The 17135-nt window shown below is 46.1% G+C and overlaps 1 protein-coding gene across 2 annotated transcripts in view; it reads right to left on the reverse strand.

The window, feature by feature from the left end:
- The window catches only part of TBCE (tubulin folding cofactor E), a 517370-nt gene that overhangs the window by 443893 nt on the left and 56342 nt on the right, over positions 1 to 17135 (reverse strand). For both annotated transcript variants that reach the window (XR_010176094.1, XM_063917562.1), the window contains exon 4: positions 1063 to 1183. Coding sequence is in view for 1 of the 2 variants with exons in the window: in XM_063917562.1 (XP_063773632.1) it covers positions 1063 to 1162 (100 nt within the window). In the remaining variant the exon portion in view is untranslated. The remainder of the gene's footprint in view (positions 1 to 1062; positions 1184 to 17135) is intronic.

Consider the following 17135-nt stretch of genomic DNA (forward strand, 5'->3'; position numbering starts at 1 on the left):
ACTCAGGGATATATTTATATGGAGACAATTCCCCACTAAGGCCCTTTGGAGAGACAGAGAGAGAGTATGCAGCACACACCCAGCGCCACCTGACTATGGAAACAGAATTCCCAGTTAAACAGCGCTTTTATACCAATATATGTATATACACTCACTGCGCCAATCTAATGTGCCCCCCCCCCCCCCCCTCTTTTTTGCCCTCTGTCACCGTGTTCAGCAGGGGAGAGTCCGGGGAGCCAGCTTCTCTGCAGTGTGCTGTGGAGAAAATGGCGCTGGTTAGTGCTGGAGGATCAAGCCCCGCCCCCTCAGCGGCGGGCTTCGGTCCCGCTCAAATTCACAATACTGGCGGGGGATTATCTTATATACTGCCTCCCCAGTATATCTATATACTTTAGCCAGTCCCAAGAGGTTTAATATTGCTGCCCAGGGCGCCCCCCCTGTGCCCTGCACCCATCAGTACCCGCTGTGTGTGTTGTGTGTGGGAGCAATGGCGCGCAGCGGTAACCTCAGAGAAGATCTGAAGTCTTTAGCCGCCTTTGAAGTCTTCTTTCTTCTGATACTCACCCGGCTTCTATCTTCCGGATCTGTGAGGGGGACGGCGGCGCGGCTCCGGGACGAACGGCGAGGGTGAGACCTGCGTTCCGACCCTCTGGAGCCAATGGTGTCCAGTAGCCTAAGAAGCAGAGCCTATCACTTAAGTAGGTATGCTTCTTTCCCCTCAGTCCCACGCTGCAGGGAGCCTGTTGCCAGCAGTGCTCCCTGAAAATAAAAAACCTAACAAAATTCTTTTTCAGAGAAACTCAGGAGAGCTCCCCTGTAATGCACCAAGTCTCCTCTGGGTACAGGATCTAACTGAGGTCTGGAGGAGGGGCATAGAGGGAGGAGCCAGTGCACACCCATCTAAAGTTCTTTGTAGTGCCCATGTCTCCTGCGGAGCCCGTCTATCACCCATGGTCCTTACGGAGTCCCCAGCATCCTCTAGGACGTAAGAGAAATATAAACTACCAAGCAACTAAATTCATTAAATTTTACTATAGCGATATTGTACAGAATTATGCATACCTGCTGTAGGTGGCACCATTCCAACATAACGCACTGTTGCATATTCCCCATCACAAATGATGCGTTTACCATTAGGGTCATTTGGAATGTCATCACTCATTGTGCGGAGGTCTTCTCACAACTGAAAAATATATTTTTGAATGTTACACAATAAAAGGGTATGCAAAACAATAAGGGCCAAATTCAAATGTTATTGTGGGTCCCAACACATGCGAGTGCCCGTCGACAGCTATTCCTAAATTGCTGCCGACGGGCGCGAGAAGTTAATTTCATTGCCCCCAGAGGTAAAGAGCTGAAATTTGCATAAAAAGACCCGTTTGGGCACCCAAACAGGTTTTTTTATGCGCTCACGCCCATTAGTTTAGTCGAGTTTAAGTGCATTGCGCGCCTAAACCAGTCTCTAATGAGTGCGATAAGTGGGGGCAATTGCATATTGCCCAGCTATCTCCCGTAACTTTAGACGGGACATCAAGCACAATAAAACAATTGAATTCCCCCCTAAATGTCCAGTGAAGTTATGGTAAACAGACCAATAAGCCCAAATCCACTGCACCCACTCTACTAGATTTGGGGTGCAACATGGTATAAATTATATATATCACACACATATACATACATACATGCACACATACACACGCACAGTACTGTCTATACATTTGGGGATTCGTTCACGTACCTTTTGGCAAACTCAAAATGTGCCTTCTTAGTTTTAACACTAAGTAATGTTTTTTTTCTGGCCACTCTTTCAAAAAGCCTAGCTCTATGGAGTGTACGGCTTATTGCGGTCACATGCGCAGATACACCAGTCTCTGCTGTGGAACTCTGCAGCTCTTTCAGGGTTACCTTTGGTCTCTGTGCTGCATCTCTAATTAATGCCCTCCTTGCCTGGTCTGTGAGTTTTGGTGGCCCGTCCTCCCTTGGCAGGTTTGTTGTGGTACCATGTTCTTTCCATTTGAAGATGATGGATTTGATGGTGCTCCAGGGGATCATCAAAGATTTGGATATTTCTTTTTTTATAACCCATCCCTGACTTGTACTTCTCAACAACTTTGTCCCTGACTTGTTCTTGGTCTTCATAGTGTGATGCCTCTTGCTTAGTGGTGTTGCAGCCTCTGGGGCCTTTCAGAAAAGGTGTGTTTGTACTGATAGATCATGTGACACTTAGATTGCACACAGGTGGACTTCATTTCACTAATTATGTGCCTTCTGAGGGTAATTGGTTGCACCAGAACTTTTGAGGGGCTTCATAGCAAAGGGGTGAATACAAATGCACATGCCAATTTTCAAATTTCTATTTATAACAATTATTTTTTTCTATACATTTTTCTCATTTCACTTCACCAACTTAGACTATTTTGTGCATATCTATCACATAAAATTCAGATAAAAAAAAAAAAAAAAAAAATTACAGGTTGTAATGTAACAAAATAAGTAAAAATACAAGGGGGTGAATACTTTAGCAAGGAACTGTAGTTCTTAATGATATTCGGTATAAGTTTGGAGTCATTGTCCTGCTGCAGAATAAATTTGGAGCCAATCAGACGCCTTCCTGGTGGGTACTGCAAGATGGATAAGTACCCATATATTAGCTTCATTTTGTAATTAATCTTTTTGTGATCACATTTTCTCATGCACCCTGCTTTAACTTATTTATTATAGCTTGTGTCAGCCGTTCTCCTAGGAGTTTTACAACAGGTGTGTTGGTAACCGTCTCACCTTTAAAAGCAAAGTTGCTGTGAGCTTTCAACCAGGTAGCATATCTAAAAAGTTTAACAGTAATATGAAAGCTATTTTAATGGTAATTATTTTGAGCAATAGAGTAAGACCTGCAAAGTGTTGTCCCTTGCCGGGGGCTGCAGGCTTTAATGCATTGATCAATACATGAACTAAAACTCAGCTGTTTATTATTGTTAGTATAGTGAGTGCAGTGTGTGTGTGAATTCCTCAGATTATATAGATGGAGCCACGCTAATCATGGCTTCGTCTGCGACTAGGTGCGCCCGACGAGGCACACCACCGGGAACGAATGGGACGCACGTGCGTCATGAGTCTGAGACAACCCAGAAGTCCCGTGGTCCCCTGGCATTCGTCAGGTTCCATGAATCGCACCCCAAGCATAACACGGGGGATCGGGCACCAGATGGAGGAGTGAACAACAAAGTCTCCATACAGTGGTAAATTGAGCGGCCAGAGTACTGAGGGGGCACGGACTGGGACGGGAAGGCGACCGAACCCCATAGTACCCGACATAGGCAGAACCGCCAGATCAGCAGGCTCACCATCACACAACAATCCCTTCTTGCTCCTGCTCAGATTTATTTTGGCAACCTGTTCACGGATATTACTGCTTTTTTGGATAGTGATGTACCCGGAATTTTCATGGATATCGGGCTTGCCAAAATTTTTAATATATCTCTCTCTGCAATTTCTACGGCAATCACAATGTGCGGCCTTGATGGCAACCAGGTACTTGAAGGTAAAGTAAGACATCAAACAAGACTCATTCAGTTACTCTTGGGGTCCTTGCATTCAGAGGTTGTGACCCTGTTCCCGATTCATTGCCCCTTGGTGCCTCTCACCCTGGGCTACCCCATGGCTAAAACATCATAATCCTGTGATTGACTGGAATTCAGGGGAGATTACTCGTTGGAGTCCCGGTTGTATCAATACCTGTCTGCCCTTGCCTTGTCACAGTATTGCAGTAGGTTTCCCGAAGGACTGCCTCACCATTATCTTGATTACCAGGATGTTTTTTCAAAAAGCAAAGCAGATACATTGCCTTCACATCGTGACTACGACTACACTATCAATCTCATCCCTGCAGCTAAATTACCTAAGGCTAGATAATAAGCCCTCTTAATTCTTAAGACAAAAGCCATGGATGACTGCATCAAAGAAAACCTTAGCAAAGGTTTCATTAGGCCTTTTAAGTTGGTGCAGTGATTTTTTTGCGCTCTGTGTCTTTACAGCTCTTATCAGAGCTGTAACCATAAAAGGTAGCCAACACCACTAAATGGGTGTCTCAAACTTTAAAAGCCTTTGATACTTTTGGAGCTTAATGCATCCATTTATCGGTGTTGGCTCCCTTTTGATACAGCCCCAGTACTTCGTTATCCTAACCTGGAGTTTCCTTTTGTTGTCGAGGTAGGGTTGGTGCGGGTTTGTCCCAGTGTGATGCAGCTGGGAAAAGGCTGCACCCCTGTGCTTTCTTATCAAGGAAATTCTCTTCCGCCGAAGGAAACTATATTGGGGCAGTACGGATGGTGTAATGGTTAGCATTACTGCCTCACAGCACTGAAGACATGGGCTCATTACCACCATGGCCCTAACTGCGTGGAGTTTGTATATTCTCCCCGTACTTGCGTGGGTTTCCTCCCACAATCCAAAAATATACAGGTAGGTTAATTGGCTCCCAACAAAAATTAACCCAAATGTGTGTGCGTGTACATGTGTGGTAGGGAATATAGATTGTAAGCTCCACTGGGGCAGGGACTGATGTGAATGGCCAAATATTCTCTGTAAAGCGCTGCAGAATATGGAAAATGTGTGCGCTATATAAATAACTGTTAATAAATAAATAAATGTAGTGATTTGGGAGCACCTTGCAGTAAAATGGGCCCTTTAGGATTGGAGGCACTGGCTAGAGGGTGCCAGACACGTCACTACAGTCATTACTGATCACAAACACTTGCTATACATCGAGGCTGCCAAGAGACTTCATTCCTGACAGGCATGCTAGGCACTGTTTTTTACTCCGTTCACTTACATCATCCCCTACTGACCAGGATCAAAGAACCTCAAAGCGGCTTGTCCCGCAGCTTCCCTCCAAATCACACTTCCACCACAAAGGACTTGCCTATTGTTCCTGCCGCATCAATTCAAGCCAGTCTAGCAATGGATCTATCCTCTCAGCTTGCTCAACTTCAAGATCAGTGACATACAAAGATTTTGGCAATAAGCAGGGGTGGAAGCCTTAATTAGAGCAGGCAGGCAGGTGCTGCAGATTCAGGATGATCCTGAAAGTAAGGATGTTGCTCTCTTTAAAAAGAAAAGAAAACAGATAGTGGGTTTTCCTTCCTCCCCTGAGTCAAATGAATTGCTAGAAGAGACTTGGTCTTGAAATAAAGTTAAGAGGTTTAAACTTTCACAGACATTCCAGCTTTATCATCTGCTTCCTATATAACCGACAGGATTAAGTGGGAATACTATCTAAAAGAAATGCTTGCCCCCCAGTTAGTAAAAGCTACCACAATCACGGTTCCTAATGAGCTTCTTTAAAATAAATTTCTGATTGGAAGATTGAAATTAACATATATTCAATCTTCATGGCTACTGGTGTGGTACTTAAGTCAGTCTTGGCTATATCTTTAGTTAGTAAGGCTGTTAAACACTGGACTAGCCAGTTTGAGGAGAACATACAGTACTGTATGTTCAGGTATGTCGAGAGCAGACTTATCTGTGGTTAAATATGTGAGAGGCTTCAGCTTACTTGGGTAAGGCGATCATTGATGCAACTCCATTAGATGCTCATATTTCTGGTATGACAGTTGCAGCATTTAGGGCTCTATGGCTTAGAACTTGGTAGGCTGGTACAGGTTTCTAAGAAATCTTTGGAATTTTTTTTGGATAGAGCTGGGTAAGATTATCTCCATGGCCACTGGAGAGAAGAGCTCTTTTCTTACTTCTTCAGCTTCCAATTCTAGTGGGCCAGCCTTTTATCCAGTTTGGTCATTTGCTTTAAAGGAAGAATCCGTCTCAGAAATTTTGATAAGGGATCTAATGATCAGAGGTTATATAAAGACCTCATGGGTGAGGTCCTTCCCAAACCTTTATTTTCCCACAAATCTGAAAAAGCTTCTGGCAGTGGATTTGTAAAAAAAAATTATTTCCGTCAGCAAGGGTTATTGTTTCTTTTCTTAAAGACCAAAGAAAAATGGGGTTTTACTCCAAGCTGTTTCTAGTTCAAAACTAAGATAGCTCTTTCAGGCTGATATTGAATATAAATCTTTGAATCTGCACTTTCAGGAGGCCAGGTTCAAAATAAGGTTATTTGCGGAATCTTTAGACAAGAATGAGGCATACCAGCATGTGCCCATTTGGGAAGGTCATCAGTCGTTGTCCAGCTTTGTAATTCAGTCTAAGCTACTCCATTTCACAGCACTGGTTTTTGGCATTGTTATGGCCCTGAGGGTCTTCACAAAAGTGACGGCAGTAATTGTGGCTCTCCTCATATCCAGAGGTATCACTGTAATTCCTTATTCGGATGATTTATTAATAAAGGCAAAGGGCCTTATTCAGCAAAACTGCAGCTGCTTTCACTTGCATGCTGGGGGCCACCCAGCACAGGGCAAGGCTGCCCAGCGATGCAATCGCAATTCAATTGCGAACGCATCACTGATTAAGGGAAGCCCCCTGCTTCTGCAGCTTGGCTGCCATGTTTCCTGTCACAGCAACGGCCCAGAACCCGCCCACTGTAACTCCACGTCGCCATCCCCAACTGTCCCACGAACGCCTCTGCCTGGCATTCGCATCACTGTGATGCGAACGCATTTCACAGACCTCGCAGAATACGCACTGATGGAATAGCCGGGAAATGCGTTCACATCACTATAGCGATGCGAGCTGAATAAAGCCCCAAGCCTACCGTTCTTCTCTTAGATCATGTGAAACAGATTTTGTCAGGGACCTTACTATTTTCCCTGACTGTTTAACGGTTTAGCACTAACTATGGTCACTACCATCTACTGCAACCACCTGTGAATCATAAAAAGGGTCACAGGTCCCCCAACAATTTTATAACAATAGCACATAAGCTTAGTGATACCAACATCAATGTAGTCCGTGATCCGCCCCCTACTTCAGTAATTATAATTTATAGCATAGCCTAGGGGGTCTAACAATCTCTTCAAAGGATTGGGTTCTGGGAGCATATAAGAGAGACTAACAAAGAAATGTTTTATTTACAAAAAGGTACAATGCTTATTTAGAGAAAAACTTTTACAAGAAAATGGTTACCAAACACACATGTAAGCAAACTTCAAATAAAAAGGACAAAATTTACAGATTAACATGCAGAAAATCTGCCCGAAAAGGAATGCAGGAAAAAACAGGTTAAAACTGCTAAACTTCATTGACCACTCAGTTTGAAACCAGAAAAAAAGGTGATCATGCCTTTTATCAGCAGACCCTCACACCTTGGATGATGTCACCTATGTCCCTGCTGACTGGCTAGTTAGGTAATTAAGTCTGGGATCCTTCTCGACTGCTCAAATAACTTTTAACTTCACATAATTGGCATAACGTCCCCTGTGAAATGATGACCTAGAATATAGGGTGTCCATACTACTCTCTGCTATTTTAACCAAAAAAAATAAGATTTTAAACCTACCGGTAAATCTTTTTCTCGTAGTCCGTAGAGGATGCTGGGACTCCGTAAGGACCATGGGATAGACGGGCTCCGCAGGAGACATGGGCACTTTAAGAAAGACTTTGGATCTGGGTGTGCACTGGCTCCTCCCTCTATGCCCCTCCTCCAGACCTCAGTTAGAGAAACTGTGCCCAGAGGAGACGGACAGTACGAGGAAAGGATTTTTGTTAATCCAAGGGCAAGATTCATACCAGCCCACACCATTCACACAGTATAACTTGCGTTATATACGAACCAGTTAACAGTATGAAAACAACATAGCATCAGTCCCAGACCGATGAAAACTATAACATAACCCTTATGTAAGCAAAACTATATACAAGTCTTGCAGAAGAAGTTCGCACTTGGGATGGGCGCCCAGCATCCTCTACGGACTACGAGAAAAAGATTTACCGGTAGGTTTAAAATCTTATTTTCACTAACGTCCTAGAGGATGCTGGGACTCCGTAAGGACCATGGGGATTATACCAAAGCTCCCAAACGGGCGGGAGAGTGCGGATGACTCTGCAGCACCGATTGAGCAAACAGGAGGTCCTCCTCAGCCAGGGTATCAAGCTTATAGAACTTTGCAAAGGTGTTTGACCCCGACCAAGTAGCAGCTCGGCACAGCTGTAGTGCCGAGACCCCTCGGGCAGCTGCCCAAGATGAGCCCACCTTCCTAGTGGAATGGGCCTTAACCGATTTTGGTAACGGCAATCCTGCCGTAGAATACGCCTGCTGAATCGTGTTACAGATCCAGCGAGCAATAGTCTGCTTTGAAGCAGGGCCGCCGACCTTGTTGGCTGCATACAGGACAAACAGTGCTTCTGTTTTTCTGATCCTAGCCGTTCTGGCCACGTCAATTTTCAAAGCCCTGACCACATCAAGGGACTCGGAATCCTCCAAGTCACGTGTAGCCACAGGCACGACAATAGGTTGGTTCATATGAAAGGATGAGACCATTTTAGGTAGGAATTGAGGACGGTTCCGCAATTCCGCTCTATCCATATGGAAAACCAGATAGGGGCTTTTATGTGATAAAGCCGCTAATTCCGAAACTCGCCTAGCCGAAGCCAAGGCTAACAACATGACCACCTTCCAAGTGATATATTTCAACTCCACTGTTCTAAGTGGTTCAAACCAATGTGACTTAAGGAAACTTAACACCACGGTAAGGTCCCAAGGCGCCACCGGAGGTATAAAAGGAGGCTGAATATGCTGTACTCCCTTCACAAAAGTCTGTACTTCAGGTAGAGAGGCCAATTCCTTTTGAAAGAAAATGGATAAGGCCGAAATCTGAACTTTAATGGAGCCTAATTTTAGGCCCAAATTCACTCCAGTTTGTAGGAAGTGAAGAAAACGGCCTAGATGGAATTCTTCCGTAGGAGCATTCCTGGCCTCACACCAAGAAACATATTTTCGCCATATTCGGTGATAATGTTTAGATGTCACGTCCTTCCTAGCCATTATTAGCGTAGGAATGACCTCATCCGGAATACCTTTTTCCGCTAGGATCCGGCGTTCAACCGCCATGCCGTCAAACGCAGCCGCGGTAAGTCTTGGAACAGACAGGGACCCTGTTGCAACAGGTCCTGTCTTAGAGGAAGAGGCCACGGATCTTCTGTGAGCATTTCCTGCAGATCCGGATACCAGGCCCTTCGTGGCCAATCCGGAACAATGATTATTGTTCTCACTCCTCTTTTTCTTATTATTCTCAACACCTTGGGTATGAGAGGAAGAGGAGGGAATACATAGACCGACTGGAACACCCACGGTGTCACTAGGGCGTCCACAGCTACCGCCTGAGGATCTCTTGACCTGGCGCAATACCTTTGTAGCTTTTTGTTGAGACGGGACGCCATCATGTCTATTTGGGGCAGTCCCCACCGACTTGCAATCTGTGCGAAGACTTCCTCATGAAGTCCCCACTCTCCCGGATGCAGGTCGTGTCTGCTGAGGAAGTCTGCTTCCCAGTTGTCCACTCCCGGAATGAACACTGCTGACAGTGCGCTTACATGATTCTCCGCCCAGCAAAGAATTCTGGAGGCTTCCGCCATCGCCACTCAGCTCCTTGTGCCACCCTGGCAGTTTACATGAGCTACTGCGGTGACGTTGTCTGACTGGATCAGAACTGGTCGGTCGCGAAGTAAGGTCTCCGCTTGACGTAGGGCGTTGTATATGGCCCTTCGTTCCAGGATGTTGATGTGAAGACAAGTCTCTTGACTTGACCAAAGGCCTTGAAAATTTCTTCCCTGTGTGACTGCTCCCCAACCTCGGAGGCTCGCGTCCGTGGTCACCAGGATCCGATCCTGAATGCCGAACCTGCGGCCCTCTAGAAGGTGAGCACTCTGCAGCCACCACAGGAGAGATAACCTGGCCCTGGGGGACAGGGTGATCCGCTGATGCATTTGCAGATGTGACCCGGACCATTTGTCCAATAGGTCCCATTGGAAAGTCCTTGCATGGAACCTGCCGAAGGGAATGGCTTCGTACGTCACCACCATTTTTCCAAGGACTTGAGTGCAATGATGCACTGACACTTGTTTTGGCTTCAACAGGTTCTTGACTAGAGTCATGAGTTTTGAGCTTTTTCTATCGGAAGAAAAACCCTTTTCTGGTGTCAAAGTCAGAAAAATATCACGCTGCACATTGCCATATATGCACCTCATGCGTGTGCCCGCTGCACGAGCATGAGCTCTCCCGTGCGTGCGTATACTCGCGGTTGCGTGCACTCGCAGGCGCACGGTATGCGCATTTACGGTAGAGTTTGTGTGCGTCTAGCGGGCGACTCAATCGTAACATAATTTTAGTCATATAATGTATTTTGTAGATTATGGTCCCTTTGATAGAATCTGAAAGTTTAGTTAATATAGCATGTTCGGGGACAAAGAGATTCCTCTTTGTTTGATACGAAGGGTCAGACAGGGGTTACACAGTGGTGTTTAGTATCCATCGGAAGGGAATATAATTAGCAATATTCCGGTGTTGGTTTGAAGCGGATTACTCGCTCGTGCGTATAGTTATGGACATAAGATGTTTACTATATTTGCACTTTATTACCCATGCGGCGGGAAACCCAGTTTCCCTCCCACCTGAGCAGTTTGAAATAGTCACAGCCCACCTGTATGAACCAACCTATGACCTTTTGTTATAATGCGGAGACGGATTCCTGTGTCCAATGAACAATAAGAATGTAGGGACCATTGTACTGTACTGTGTGTAAGTGTATATAAAGACAAGCCGACCTGGGCCAGCTCTCTACTCTTCTCAACGGTTCTCATCACTGATAATCGGGAGCTGGATATCCAGAAAGGCTCTTGCGATTGTTCCCCTTGTGCGTAAGTTCTCTGCAACCATATTTATCTCCTATTTTGTTGTAAGCCATTCTCTCTCTCCTTCCCCCTTAAATGTAATTGTGTCTTTGTTGTATTTTAACGTGTAGTAACTCGGTTAGGTATTTTATGTTAGTTTGGTAGTGTATAACTTGTATTGTGTATTCTTTTGCGATTGAACGTTCATTCTCTCCCTTAAAAGGTGTTAGACCCTTAGACCGGTATTTGAGTGTTTATTGTATTGCTAAAGGGTTCTCAGAGCGTAAGAATCGCTCATACAGCTTTTAACTAACAAGGTTACACTGTGTTGCATTTACACCTTATCACTGCACAAAGGTTTACAATAATAAGTACATTGTTTATGATATTGTTACAAAGGTTTAACTCTGTAAGCGTCAGTGCCGCTCGTGATCTCCTCGTGGTCTCGAGCGTCCGCTACGTTGATAGCGTATCATTACGTTAGTCGGCAGCCTATAGCGTGCTTGCCTTTACGTTTTAAGCCGTGAGCGAACGTGCCGCTCGTGCGTCTCGTCCACGGCTAAGCGTTTGTTACGCTACGTGCGTACCCTTACGGTATTCCATACGCCAATTGCGTACTGTGTTCATTAACCTTTAGAGTGTTTTAAATAGGATAAATTTTAGGCTTTGTCACTGGTCTGTATCCAGAATCATGCCCAAGAAGGTCAGACGAGTCGTAGGAACCAACTGTGACTTCGGGATATTGAGAATCCAGCCGTGTTTCTGTAACACCTTCAGTGAAAGTGACACGCTGTTCAACAACTGCTCTTTTGATCTCGCCCTTATTAGGAGATCGTCCAAGTATGGGATAATTGTGACTCCTTGCTTGCGTAAGAGCACCATCATTTCCGTCAATTACCCTGAAATTGAAATTACTGTACCGTAATTCTCAGGTACGCCTGATGGGGTGGATAAATGGGAACATGAAGGTATGCAGCCTTTATGTCTAGATACACCATAAAATCCCCCCCTTCCAGGCTGGCGATGATCGCTCTGAGCGATTCCACCTTGAATTTGAACCTTTTCAAGTATAGGTTCAGAGATTTTAATTTTAAAACAGGTCTGACCGAACTGTCCAGTTTCCGGACTACAGCCAAGGTTGAGTAATATCCCCTTCCTTGTTGAAGGAGGGGAACCTTGAGCACCACCTGTTGGAGATACAATGTGTGAATTGTATTTAATATTATCTCCCTTTCTGGGGGAGAAGCCGGTAGGGCCGATAAGGAAAACCGGCGAGGAGGCACCTCTTCGAATTCCAGCTTGTAACCCTGAGAAACAATTTCTATTGCCCAGGGATCCACCTGTGAGTGAACTCAGATGTGGCTGAAGAGTCGAAGACGTGTTCCCACTGGGGCGGACTCCCTTAGCGGAGCCCCAGAGTCATACGGTGGATTTAGTAGAGGCCGGGGAGGACTTCTGTTCCTGGGAACTAGCTGTGCCCTGTGCCCTTACCTCTGGTAAGAAAGGACGCTCCTCGTACTTTCTTGTTTTTCTGCGACCGAAAGGACTGCATTTGATAATGTCGTGCTTTCTTAGGCTGTGAAGTAATATAAGGCAAAAGATCAGATTTACCAGCTATAGCTGTGGAGACCAGGTCCGAGAGCCCTTCTCCACCCATTCCTCACCCTTGTAAGGTAAAACCTCCATATGCCTCTTTTAGTCGGCATCACCTGTCCATTGCATGTTCCACAGGACACGTCTAGCAGAAATCGACATAGCGTTGACTCTAGAACCCAGTAGACCAATGTCTCTTTGAGCATGTCTTATATATAAGACAGCATCTTTTATATATCCTAGAGTCAATAACATGGTATCCTTATCTAGGGTTTCAATCTCCGCTGATAAGGTATCTGTCCACGCTGCTACAGCGCTTTAAACCCCTGCCGACACAATCGCCGGTCTGAGTAGTGTACCAGAATGTGTGTAAATGGACTTCAAAGTACTTTTCTGCATGCTATCTGCAGGATCCCTGAGGGTAGCTGTATCTTGGTATGTCAGCGCTACCTTTTGGGTAAACGTGTCAACACCTTGTCCACCTTAGGGGAGGATTCCCATCGTATCCTGGCCCTAGCAGGGAAAGGATACGCCATGAGAATTCTTTTGGGAAACTGCAGTTTCTTGTCTGGAGATTCCACGCTCTTTTTCATACAATTCATTTGGTTCATGAGAGGGGGAAAATGTTATCTCAGCTTTCTTCCCCTTAAACATGTGTACCCTCGTGTCAGGGACAGATGGGTCATCAGTGATATGCAAAACATCTTTTATTACAATAATCATATATTGAATACTTTTCTGCCAGTTTTGGCTGTAACTTTGCATCATCGTAGTCGACACTGGAGTCAGACTCCGTGTCGGTATCAGTGTCTATTATTTTGGATAGTGGGCGTTTTGAGACTCTGAAGGTCCCTGCGACATAGGGACAGACATGGATAGATTCCCTGTCTGTTCTCTAATCTTTTGTGCAATAAATTTACCTCAGCACTTAATTCCACATATCCAGTCAGGTGTCGGCGTTGTTGACGGAGACACCACACACACACATTTGCTCCTTTTACCTCAGACATGTCAACACACACGTACCGACACACCACAAACTCAGGGAATCCTCTTATCTGAAGACAGTTCCCCCACAAGGCCCTTTGGAGAGACAGAGAGAGAGTATGCCAGCACACACCCAGCGCTAATACCCCAGGAAAAACACACAATGTGTTTACCGAGTAGCGCTGTAATACTATTATTTGCTGCCAATTATGTGCCCCCCCTCTTCTCTGAAACCCCCTTTCTCCGTGGATAAGCAGGGGAGAGTCCGGGGAGCTTCCTCTCAGCTGTGCTGTGGAGAAAATGGCGCTGGTGAGTGCTGAGGGAGAAGCCCCGCTTAAATATAAGAAAAACTGGCGGGGGCTCTTTATATATACAGTGCCTAGCTGTATATATATCTCTTTTGCCAGAAAATAAGAATTTACTTACCGATAATTCTATTTCTCGTAGTCCGTAGTGGATGCTGGGAACTCCGTAAGGACCATGGGGAATAGCGGCTCCGCAGGAGACAGGGCACATCTAAAGAAAGCTTTAGGATCACCTGGTGTGCACTGGCTCCCCCCCCTATGACCCTCCTCCAAGCCTCAGTTAGGATACTGTGCCCGGACGAGCGTACACAATAAGGAAGGATTTTGAATCCCGGGTAAGACTCATACCAGCCACACCAATCACACTGTACAACTTGTGATCTGAACCCAGTTAACAGCATGATAATAGAGAAGCCTCTAGAAAGATGGCTCACTACAACAATAACCCAAATTTTTTGGTAACAATAATTATGTACCAGTATTGCAGACAATCCGCACTTGGGATGGGCGCCCAGCATCCACTACGGACTACGAGAAATAGAATTATCGGTAAGTAAATTCTTATTTTCTCTGACGTCCTAGTGGATGCTGGGAACTCCGTAAGGACCATGGGGATTATACCAAAGCTCCCAAACGGGCGGGAGAGTGCGGATGACTCTGCAGCACCCAATGAGAGAACTCCCGGTCCTCCTCAACCAGGGTATCAAATTTGTAGAATTTTACAAACGTATTTGCTCCTGACCAAGTAACTGCTCGGCAAAGTTGTAAAGCCGAGACCCCTCGGGCAGCTGCCCAAGATGAGCCCACCTTCCTTGTGGAGTGGGCATTTACAGATTTTTGGCTGTGGCAGGCCTGCCACAGAATGTGCAAGCTGAATTGTACTACAAATCCAACGAGCAATAGTCTGCTTAGAAGCAGGAGCACCCAGCTAGTTGGGTGCATAGAGGATAAACAGCGAGTCAGATTTCCTGACTCCAGCCATCCTGGAAACATATATTTTCCGGGTCCTGACAACGTCTAGCAACTTGGAGTCCTCCAAGTCCCTAGTAGCCGCAGGCACCACAATAGGTTTGGTTCAGGTGAACGCTGAAACCACCTTAGGGAGAAACTGAGGACGAGTCCTCAATTCCGCCCTGTCCGAATGGAAAATCAGATAAGGGCTTTTACAGGATAAAACCACCAATTCTGACACGCTCCTGGCCCAGGCCAGAGCCAACAGCATGACCACTTTTTCTGTGAGATAATTTAACTCCACAGATTTAAGTGGGTCAAACCAATGTGACTTTTGGAACCCAAAAACCACCTGGAGATCCCAAAAGTGCCACTGAAGGCACAAAAAGGAGGCTGTATATGCAGTACCCCTTTAACAAATGTCTGAACTTCAGGGACTGAAGCTAGTTCTTTTTTGGAAGAAAATTGACAGAGCCGAAATTTGAACCTTAATGGACCCCAATTTCAGGCCCATAGATACTCCTGTTTTCAGGAAATGTAGGAATCGACCCAGTTGAATTTCCTCCGTCGAGCCTTACTGGCCTCGCACCACGCAACATATTTTCGTCAAATGCTGTGATAATGTTTTGCGGTTACATCCTTCCTGGCTTTGATCAGGATAGGGATGACTTCATCCGGAATGCCTTTTTCCTTCAGGATCCGGCGTTCAACCGCCATGCCGTCAACGCAGCCGCGGTAAGTCTTGGAACAGACAAGGTCCTTGCTGGAGCAGGTCCCTTCTTAGAGGTAGAGGCTACGGATCCTCCGTGAGCATCTCTTGAAGTTCCGGTTACCAATTCCTTCTTGGCCAATCCGGAGCCACTAATATAGTGCTTACTCCTCTCTATCTTATCAATCTCAGTACCTTGGGTATGAGAGGCAGAGGAGGGAACCCATACACTGATTGGTACACCCACGGTGTTACCAGAGCATCTACAGCTATTGCCTGAGGGTCCCTTGACGTGGCGCAATACCTGTCGAGTTTTTCCCAACGGTTTATAATCATGTGGAAGACTTCTGGGTGAAGTCCTTACTCTCCCGGGAGGAGGTCGTGCTGAGGAAAACTGCTTCCCAGTTGTCCACTCCCGGAATGAAAACTGCTGACAGTGCTATCACATGGTTTTTCGCCCCGCGAAGAATCCTTGCAGCTTCTGCCATTGCCCTCCTGCTTCTTGTGGCACCCTGTCTGTTTACGTGGGTGACTGCCGTAATGTTGTCCGACTGGATCAACACCGGCTGACCTTGAAGCAGAGGTCTTGCTAAGCTTAGAGCATTGTAAATGGCCCTTAGCTTCAGGACATTTATGTGAAGTGATGTCTCCAGGCTTGACCATAAGCCCTGGATATTCCTTCCCTGTGTGACTGCTCCCCAGCCTCGCAGGCTGGCATCCGTGGCCACCAGGACCCAGTCCCGAATCTGCGGCCCTCTAGAAGATGAGCACTCTGCAACCACCACAGGAGGGATACCCTTGTCCCTGGTGACAGGGTTATCCGCTGAAGCATCTGAAGATGCGACCCGGACCATCTGTCCAGTAGGTTCCACTGGAAAGTCTTGCGTGGAATCTGCCGAATGGGATTGCTTCGTAGGAAGCCACCATTTTTACCCAGAACCCTTGTGCATTGATGCACTGAGACTTGGTTCGGTTTTAGGAGGTTCCTGACTAGCTCGGATAACTCCCTGGCTTTCTCCTCCGGGAGAAACACCTTCTTTCTGGACTGTGTCCAGGATCATCCCTAGGAACAGAAGACAAGTCGTCGGAACCAGCTGCGATTTTGGAATATTGAGAATCCAATCGTGCCGCCGCAACACTACCTGAGATAGTGCTACACCGATCTCCAACTGTTCCCTGGATCTCACCCTTATCAGGGAATCGTCCCAGTAAAGGATAACTAAAATTCCCTTCCTTCGAAGGAATATCATCATTACGGTCATTACTTCAGTAAAGACCCGGGGTGCCGTGGACCATCCCTACGGCAGCGTCTGAACTGATAGTGACAGTTCTGTACCATAACCTGAGATACCCTTGGTGAGAAGGGTAAATTTTGACATGAAGGTAAGCATCTTTGATGTCCCGAGACATCATGTAGTCCCCTTCTTCCAGGTTTGCAATCACTGCTCTGAGTGACTCAATTTTGAATTTGAACCTCTGTATGTAAGTGTTCAAAGATTTTAGATTTTAAAATCGGTCTCACCGAGCCGTCTGGCTTCGGTACCACAATAGTGTGGAATAATACCCCGTTCCCTGTTGCAGGAGGGGTACCTAAATTATCACCTGCTGGGAATACAGCTTGTGAATGGCTTCCAAAACTGCCTCCCTGTCAGCGGGAGACGTCGGTAAAACAGACTTTTGGAAACGGCGAGGGGAATACGTCTCGAATTCCAATTTGTACCCCTGAAATATTACCTGAAGGATCCAGGGGTCTACTTGCGAGTGAGCCCACTGCGCACTGAAATTCATTGAGAACGGGCCCCCACCGTGCC

This window comes from Pseudophryne corroboree, chromosome 4, assembly GCF_028390025.1.
Source record: "Pseudophryne corroboree isolate aPseCor3 chromosome 4, aPseCor3.hap2, whole genome shotgun sequence".
NCBI classification, from domain to species: Eukaryota; Metazoa; Chordata; class Amphibia; order Anura; family Myobatrachidae; genus Pseudophryne; species Pseudophryne corroboree.